Below are 8,116 nucleotides of genomic sequence, written 5' to 3'. Positions count from 1 at the left end.
AATAAGAACCCCAATAAAAAGAGATATAAGTACAAGAGGAAGAGAAAAAGAAGATCCCCAAAGAAAGTGAACAACAATTAGGGCAACAGTCCTCCAAGACCACCAAAATGAAGGCTCATTGTGACACAACACTTCAACGGCTTCAGTATAAAAGTGGTTGCACCTCCCATTCATGTAAAGAGTAGGAGTGGCCAGATTTTTGACCAAATACCATCTTTAAGAAGGAAGTTTCACAATATCAACCAAATATTCCACATGAGATATATGCTACTTGAACTACTAAAGTATTATAACCAGCACAGAGTAGACCAATTTATCATAGAAAATCTCGGCAGTATCATGCTTCCAAACCCAAATACATCAATTTAGTTCATAAGCTATATCATAAAAACCAACTAATTAGTTCCTAATATTTAATTTTGTTGTTAAAGACATCTTCTTCTCTAATCCTCAATAATATGTAATGTTTAAGCTTATCCACAACCAACATATTCACTAAATGACCTATTATTTGATGACATATTTCTCACTATGTAATCTGATCTAATTTCTTTAAGGATCTTTAATATTAGTTTTTTTGTGTGAAAGAGATGTTAGAAAGTAATACTATTAAGCATCTTTAATATTATTTTTTGTCTAATCCTTATTTTATCAAGTAATACTATTATGATATTATTAAAATCCTAGTCGCTTTTTCTTTACCAATTTTGTATTTCTACTGTTAAGATTACACTCATGTATTTGTATTTTTTTAGTAAAATATTCAGGATGTATAAGACAATAGTGCCCAATTAAGTCCCCGATCCTTAGGCTTGCCCATATTTTCATCTCATATGAAAGAGGCCGCTATGTTTCTTGCAACTCATGTGGAAATTTATAGTACCCTCATTTTAAAATTAAATATTTTAGTCCCGAATTATTATATTGTTGCAATTAATTTTGACTCCAAAATAGATTGTTGTTGTTCTTGAGTAGTAGTACTACCGTAAATTCCGAATGCACGAATATTAATTAAATATTAATTATTAATAATAATATATTTGTTGTTCAAAAAAAATTAAATATTGGTAAATTACACATCTTATTTTAATTTGTATCAATACATATACGTTGAATTGGACAATTTTATACATATCAAAATAAAATGTGAACCAAGTGTTCACCTCAAATATTTTGATTCCATGATATATATTCCTTAACTACCAATGGTGGTAGTTGTTGATTGTTGAGGAGTACTAGTAAATGTGCTAAAAAATCCTATTATAATTCCAAGAGTATGACATATATTTTCCAGTTTTTGCACAAATAATACCAAAAAAATGAACCAAAGAATATTAGTAACCAATGTTGAAAACGAAATCATTGATTAATGTTTTATTCCATATGATAAAAGTGCATAACTAATACGTTATGCCCTTGTGATGAGTACACACATAATTTATTTATTTATTTATTTATTTATATTGTGAAGTCTTTATTCATACATATGCTTCAATATTCTTCTTGTTGTTGGACAACTAATCCATCCATTTAACAGTTTTGATGAGTGCACCAACAACGAAAGCCATGGCAAGTGCCACTACGAAAATGCTCTTTATTCTTGCAGTGATCATCACAGCTAGCATTAGTGAAACATGGTCCTTTGTATGTATCAGCCAAATGCTCACATTTGTTTTGTGCCTCAGTCACCACAATTTGTTCTGCATCAATTATACAACAATATTAGATATACTCTATCAAATATAAATTATATTGTTCTAGTATGGCCTTTATGAACTAATTAACCCATTCCATTAATCAAAATTTTAATTTGTAAATATTATTAATAGCTAGTTTTGCTATAAATCATTTTTCCAAAATAACAAATATTAAAATAATCTTTTTTTTTTAATATTAAAATAATTTATCGGGAGTCCCCATGAACATAGTTCAGTTGGCAGAAACATTACATGTAATATACAGATCGGGGTTCGAACTCTGGTACTCTCACTTATTCACTTTGAAAAGTGAAATTCTAACCACTAGACTACTTGACAAAAAATATAAATAATCTGTTGGTCATTTTTTTATTGGTCAAGTAGCCTAGTAACTAGAAAATCCACTTTAAAGATGAATAAGTGGATTGTCTGAGATTCGAACCCGACTCATGCATATATTATGCGATATCCCTGTCAACTAGGTAACCCATTGGAAATTTTAATATATGAAATATATAGTAAAATTAAATAAATGGGTATAACATATGATGAAATATCTAATTATTAATTAATATAATACGAACGTTGATGCATTTAATTACGTACGTGCAACAAAGAGAACGAGGAAGAGGAAGGACAAGGCAGTAAGTGATTTTTTCTCCATGGCTTAGTGATGAATATGATAACTTTAATGAATGTGTTGTGTGTGTGTGAAGTGATATGTGATGATCTTAAGACACATATATATAGCCCCAAGAGGCTTGACTAGTAACATTTTTTTATGATAAATTCTTGACTAGTAGGAACTATAACAATAACATTTATTTAAGAGTTTAAGAAGATAGAATTGTCAAAAAAAGAAGATAGAAGAAACCACAAGAAACGGATCCATGTGGCAACAAATTTTATCATCTATAGTTTGTATTTCATGGTGATGGTGAGGAGTCAACAATGTTGGCGTACACCACTGAAGTTTATCAACATAATGTTGTTGGCTATCTAGTAATATATCATAATGGTGGTGATTTTATTTTTTTTCTTTTCACTGTCAATCTAGTTCAGGCGTCTCTTCTGACATTAAATGGTTACAACCTCTTTCCGGTCGTATTTGCGTGGATCGAACTATGGTCCTCCCTATCAAGTTCAGCGTCAATCATCACTGAACTAATTAACGATTTGTAGATATAAAAAGAATTTTTATTGGTTATTGATTATGGAAAAAAGACGAGAGAGTAAATTAAATACAATTTACATTTAAGGTGTTTTCATCACCTTGTCTTTTTTTTGTTTGATCCGACAATCCCTTATTCTTCTTGTTTAAGGGATTTGTCCATTAATAAATTTTTGCCTATTAAAAAAAATGCAATTTACATTAAATTTTATGAGAATAAGTAAACGTAAATATTAAAAATAATAAAAGTAAGTTGTTTTTTATTATAATAAGTAATTTTTTTTACTTACATGGAACGGAGGGAGTATTTACTTACATCCTAAGACATCCATTAATATTGCAAACTTGTATGATTTAGTCAAAATTGACAACTCGTTCGACTTAATGGAGAAAAAAAAATGACAATAATAATTTTTAAGCAGTAAATGATTGTTTAGTGACATAAAAAATTAAAAATTCAGAGAAGAAAAGTGAGAAAACAACCGTTTATGGCATCCCTCATGCATATCTTCCCTCACATACGCAGTTGTTCATGGTTGTTGCATCAGATGAGATGACCCTTTTTGAACGCATCATTTTGTTGATTCATTCAAATAGGAAAGAGGGTGTTACGTTTGGGTTTGGGTTATAGAGAAAGACTCGTAGAATGAAATAATAAACATTTACTTTGCAGAAAAAAAAAATGATTTTCTAAAATATATTTTCATTTAAACTTGTTAATAAGAAAATATTAAATTCGTAAATTTGTGATTTTTAAACATGGAAAGGAACCCTACCCTCTCTATATGATTGATCTGAAGATGCAGTCACATATTGACTTAGACATTAAGGGGCTCCCTTACATTAACTGGCCTCAACTCTTATACTACATTGGATTTTCATTAGCCTCAGCAACTTGTGGAAATCAGAGCCAGAATAAGCAGTTCACTTAATTTAAAGAGATGTTGGCATGATTTGGTTTATATTTTGAATCACAGTAAGCTTTTACAAAATCAAGATGACTAACTCAATTGTCATGATCACCATGAATCCATACACTTAAAGGGCACGAAACAAGTATACTGGTAATAAAAGTTCGACGCAACAAAAGTTGTCATTTTCTTTCTGCATTTGTATAATGTTGAACAGAATTTTTTATAGTTATATGTATTGGTGAAACCTTGTGCGTTAACAAAATGTGAAATTCATCAACAAAAAAAGTGCTATGATAATCTTAAAATAAGTCAAACTCCAACCAAAATTGATTCATAATGCTAGTGCAAAAGGATTTACCGGTAACAACTTTAGTACACGACAAGATCACAAAATTTATGTGAAAGGAATTGAAAGCTAACTTCTAGGAACCCCCTTTATATCAATCAGAAATTCTCGAGAACTAAATTTTGATATTGAAATATTCTGGGTCAAAGTGATGCAAACGTACATATCCATCTTCACCTCCACTTGAAAAACTACAAAACAAAACACAAAAAAAGAAGTCTCAAAGACCAATAAAAAAAGAAACAGCCAAACAGCTATCTACTATGCAGGACTCTGTCACTAACGTAAACCGATAAGACAAACATTATGTTAGATATGGGCCTTAACTAGGATAGCAATAATAATGGGCCTTGTTAGTTATTGTTATTAGGCAGTTTTGATTATTAGTTGGTAGTTTTTATAGAAAATAACTGTCATAAACCGTAATTAGACAAGACAGTTTTTAAGGAAAATAACTGTCGTATAAGTGTTGCATATAAATAGAAGGGTAATTGAGAAAGAGAGTATCTGGGGATTTGACTGGAAAGGGCCATTTTGGCATTGGGAGGTGCAGACCCTCGAAGTTCTGTGATACCATTCTTGTAATCAAAGGGATTTTCCCTATTTCTTTCTTATATATCAGTTGGTTACTAACACATTAGTTATTTCAAACATAAACTACCAATAACTATATAATAGAACATCTCATAAATCAAGTCCCGTAAGTGCAACTCAATTGGACCTTGGTAGCAGCAGGGACATTTGAGGTGCATGGGCGCAGGTTCGAACCCGCGATTCCCCACTTCCTCATACTTAAGTGTGTGAATCTCGAACCCGCGATTCCCCACTTCCTCATACTTAAGTGTGTGAATCTAACCACCAGGCTATTTGACAAAATAAAAGTTTCATAAATCGAATGGAGTGCTATAGTTTGCAACATATGATTTGAAACCATAATTTAATCACAAAAAATGTGCCACGATTTACTGCATTGATAGGCGTCAATTAAGAAAATGTTGAAATATTTCCAAAGGTGTCTCTTCCCTACTTTCCATGATATCATAATACAAACAATTGAACATTAACAATTTTCCCTATTTATGATGAACAGTTAAACAAGAACCAAAATGTATTCTAATTATTATTTAATCAATTCATCCTGCATCCTAAGGGAATATTTAAATGTTTGCAAGGCTTTTACTTTGTGGTGAGCTGGAGGGACCCAAAACTACAGCAAATTAGTATTTTGAAAATAAACAACAATGAGGAAGGATTTTCTAATAAATGCAAAATATAAAGAAAAACTGAGCATGGTTGGCCAACCAATCTACAATCTATTTATATTTAAATTTAAAATATGATATGATGCAACACAAAAAGAGGTGAGCTGAAAAACAATGGATGTACCTTTTTCCATCAGGGTTAAAGGCCAGTGCATTAATTGGTCCAAAATGTCCTTTCACACCGCCAATTTCTTCTTGAAGAATCTAAACAAAAACAAAAAAACAAATTTGAAAAATAGAAGCCTTAGAGAACCCAAAATGGTATTGGAAAGAAAACTAAAATTTACCTTATCATAGAACTTGGCTTCAAATTTTCCAGCACGATGATCAGTAGTTGTAACAGCCGATGCCTCCTGACCACCTCCAAGAACCACCTACAAAAGATACAGGGCAAAGAATAAAGAAAATCATAAAATGAATGGAGTATGTCCCAAATAACTGAAAGAAAAAACTGAAATATATATGTTTTTCATGCAGAACTATCGGGATGGAACTAATTCGAGGTGCATTTCTTTCATGAACTAGTAAGCAGATGCAAAAAAAGAATTTTGTAGTTTGTGGAGAATGAATTCAGGGAAGCAAGACTTTAACCAGCTTTCAAAAACGATAGGACTACTTTATCGAGGAGGAAGACATTAATTAATCAAACAAAGGTGAAACAATATTACTTGCATTGCTTAACAAAATTATAAGTATGAATATCATGACATGATGGAAATTAAATAATTGACAATACACAATTACATACATGATCAAGAAGGGGGGACATTGCAACTCCATTGACAGGGCTACCAGTCACATATGTCTTGATAAGAGTCAATGTTCTGCTATCCCAAAGCTAGTAAATAGGCAGAAGACATCCATTAATATTGCAAAAGCGAAAGGAAAGTGGTTAGGTAAACTGAAATAATATCATTGCATTTCACAGAAGAATTAAAATGTCGACGGCGATACCTTAGCAGACTTATCAAGGGAGCCGGTTAGGAAATGTGATCCATCCGCAGATTTAACAAGTGAGGTTATTGTCTTTTTGTGGCCAGATTCCTTGTCTGTTTCCTTAAGTAGTTTTCCGGTCTGCAAGTAAGTGAAATAGAATGAAATAATTGTGGTTGATGATATGATAGTGAGTGTTGCAACATAAATAAATATATAGGAAAGAAGGAATGCCTCAGTATCCCAAATTCGAAGGATAGAGTCTTCTCCACCACTGATAATGGTTTGATTGAGGGGTCCCCAAACAGCTCTATTGATTCTACCCTGTGGGCCCTTAATGACACGCACAGACTCCCCAATTTCTGAATAGAACAAAAAAGCATTGGTATTATGTTAGGATGATATAAAATAAATTAGCATTGACAGTGAGATAAAGAAAGAGGTTGCTTACGGTCTGCAGGATCTTTAGCAATGCGTTTGATATGGATTGCTGAAGAAAGTTCCATAAAGGGGTCGGTGGTGATGACTGCAAGCTTATCACCGACAGAAAAGTCGACAGACTTTGCTGGGGAATCAAAATTGAAGGTGAACAATTGTTGACCAGTTTGTACATTCCACAGCTTCGCCGTCTGGTCAGCGCTGCCAGTAATGAGTCGACCCGAATCTCCTGTAAGCAACCGACCATCAAATAAAGGTACATTTTACTAACTAACGATAATAATGTTTAGTTGAAATAATTGAAATACAGATAGAATAGTAATTCGTCCGGTGAGCTTAGCTCAGCATTGCATTATATATATGAGGGGGTTAGGGTTCGAACCCGGTCATCCCACTTATCCACCTTATTGATAAAATTTCTGGCCATTGACAAAACAAAAATAAAAATTCTGAACTTACTTGTGACATCGCAGCACCAAACAGCACCATTATGGCCTCGATAAGTTCCTAAGCGTTCGCCGTTGTCGGCAAACCAGACAGTGGGGTTGTGATCTTTGGCGCAAGAAAATAGAAGATCGCCATCTCTGTTGTACTTAAGGAATGTTAAAGGCCTTTCATGGCCTTTCATCAGAATTGGTCTCATGATTCTTCTCTAGTTTTATCTTCCCCCTCTCGCTGGCTAGCAGGAAGGAAAGGCTGAAAATTACGATTACAACAATAACACAATTAGGGTTTCGTGTACCAATTCATAATCTTAACTGAATTCTGGAAGAAATAGAAAGAACAGAAACAGAACGAACAGAAGAATGAAAGAGACGAAGGAAAAGAAACCTGAGACGAATGAAGGAAACGGTGCAGCAGTGCGGCAGCAGCGGCGGTAGAAGCTTCAATGTGAAAACGGCGCGATTTAATTTGTTGTGGATGATTTACGATATGGTGAAGCAAACAGCTAGGGTTAGCAAAGGGAAAAGATAGAAAAAACCAATTATACCCTTGCTTAAATAATCTTACGGAAGTTAAGTTTAATTCTACAAGTTTTCTTCCAAGAAAAAATTTAATTCTACAAGTGAAACTTAATTCTACAAGTGAATTTTTTTTTTGACAAACATATTCTAATTTTGAGAAAATCGTATATTTAAGTAATTTTTTTTGAGTCAAGTATATTTAAGCAGTGTTTTAAAAACCGGACCGATCATCGAATCGATGAGGGTACTGAGTCACTGGTTCATTAGTTGAACCACTGGGTCACAAGTTGAACCGCATGACAAACCAGATTAAATCAGATTAAACCGGTAAAATGAACCGGTCTTTATGATAAAATTATAAAATCGGATCAATAGTCGAACTATATGACT

At 32.9% G+C, this 8,116-nt stretch overlaps 2 protein-coding genes across 3 annotated transcripts; both read right to left on the bottom strand.

The window, feature by feature from the left end:
* Positions 1-1,347: 1,347 nt before the first annotated feature.
* LOC123895187 (defensin-like protein 39) lies at positions 1,348-2,451 on the bottom strand. The gene is made up of 2 exons (XM_045945422.1): positions 2,304-2,451; positions 1,348-1,700 (listed from the first exon to the last, which is right to left on the bottom strand). The coding sequence occupies exons 1-2, from the start codon at positions 2,359-2,361 to the stop codon at positions 1,531-1,533; spliced, it is 228 nt and encodes a 75-aa protein (XP_045801378.1). The 5' UTR covers positions 2,362-2,451; the 3' UTR covers positions 1,348-1,530.
* A 1,600-nt stretch (positions 2,452-4,051) lies between these two features.
* On the bottom strand, positions 4,052-7,745 carry LOC123895186 (eukaryotic translation initiation factor 3 subunit I-like). 2 transcript variants are annotated; one of them, XM_045945421.1, is made up of 9 exons: positions 7,593-7,745; positions 7,221-7,457; positions 6,775-6,990; positions 6,558-6,685; positions 6,345-6,464; positions 6,139-6,228; positions 5,678-5,764; positions 5,515-5,594; positions 4,052-4,319 (listed from the first exon to the last, which is right to left on the bottom strand). In XM_045945421.1, the coding sequence occupies exons 2-9, from the start codon at positions 7,402-7,404 to the stop codon at positions 4,244-4,246; spliced, it is 981 nt and encodes a 326-aa protein (XP_045801377.1). In that variant the 5' UTR covers positions 7,405-7,457; positions 7,593-7,745; the 3' UTR covers positions 4,052-4,243. The 2 variants fall into 2 exon arrangements, with proteins under 2 accessions (XP_045801377.1, XP_045801376.1); XM_045945420.1 differs by having other exon boundaries at positions 6,345-6,685; positions 7,593-7,740.
* Between the last annotated feature and the right edge of the window lie 371 nt (positions 7,746-8,116).

The sequence above is a fragment of the Trifolium pratense genome, linkage group LG7 (assembly GCF_020283565.1).
Source record: "Trifolium pratense cultivar HEN17-A07 linkage group LG7, ARS_RC_1.1, whole genome shotgun sequence".
Taxonomy (NCBI): Eukaryota; Viridiplantae; Streptophyta; class Magnoliopsida; order Fabales; family Fabaceae; genus Trifolium; species Trifolium pratense.
The sequence above is the reverse complement of the archived record's forward strand: the minus strand, read 5'-3'. Positions and strand labels throughout refer to the sequence as shown.

Excerpts from the sequence above, each read along its gene's own strand:
- LOC123895187 (XM_045945422.1), bottom strand. The coding sequence starts at position 2,361 with ATGGAGAAAAAATCACTTACTGCCTTGTCCTTCCTCTTCCTCGTTCTC. Across the intron at positions 1,701-2,303 it reads CCTCGTTCTCTTTGTTGCAC|AACAAATTGTGGTGACTGAG; the intron begins GTACGTAATTAA and ends TAATTGATGCAG.
- LOC123895186 (XM_045945420.1), bottom strand. The coding sequence starts at position 7,404 with ATGAGACCAATTCTGATGAAAGGCCATGAAAGGCCTTTAACATTCCTT. Across the intron at positions 6,991-7,220 it reads TTGGTGCTGCGATGTCACAA|GAGATTCGGGTCGACTCATT; the intron begins GTAAGTTCAGAA and ends GGTTGCTTACAG. Across the intron at positions 4,320-5,514 it reads TTTAACCCTGATGGAAAAAG|TTTTTCAAGTGGAGGTGAAG; the intron begins GTACATCCATTG and ends TTTGTTTTGTAG.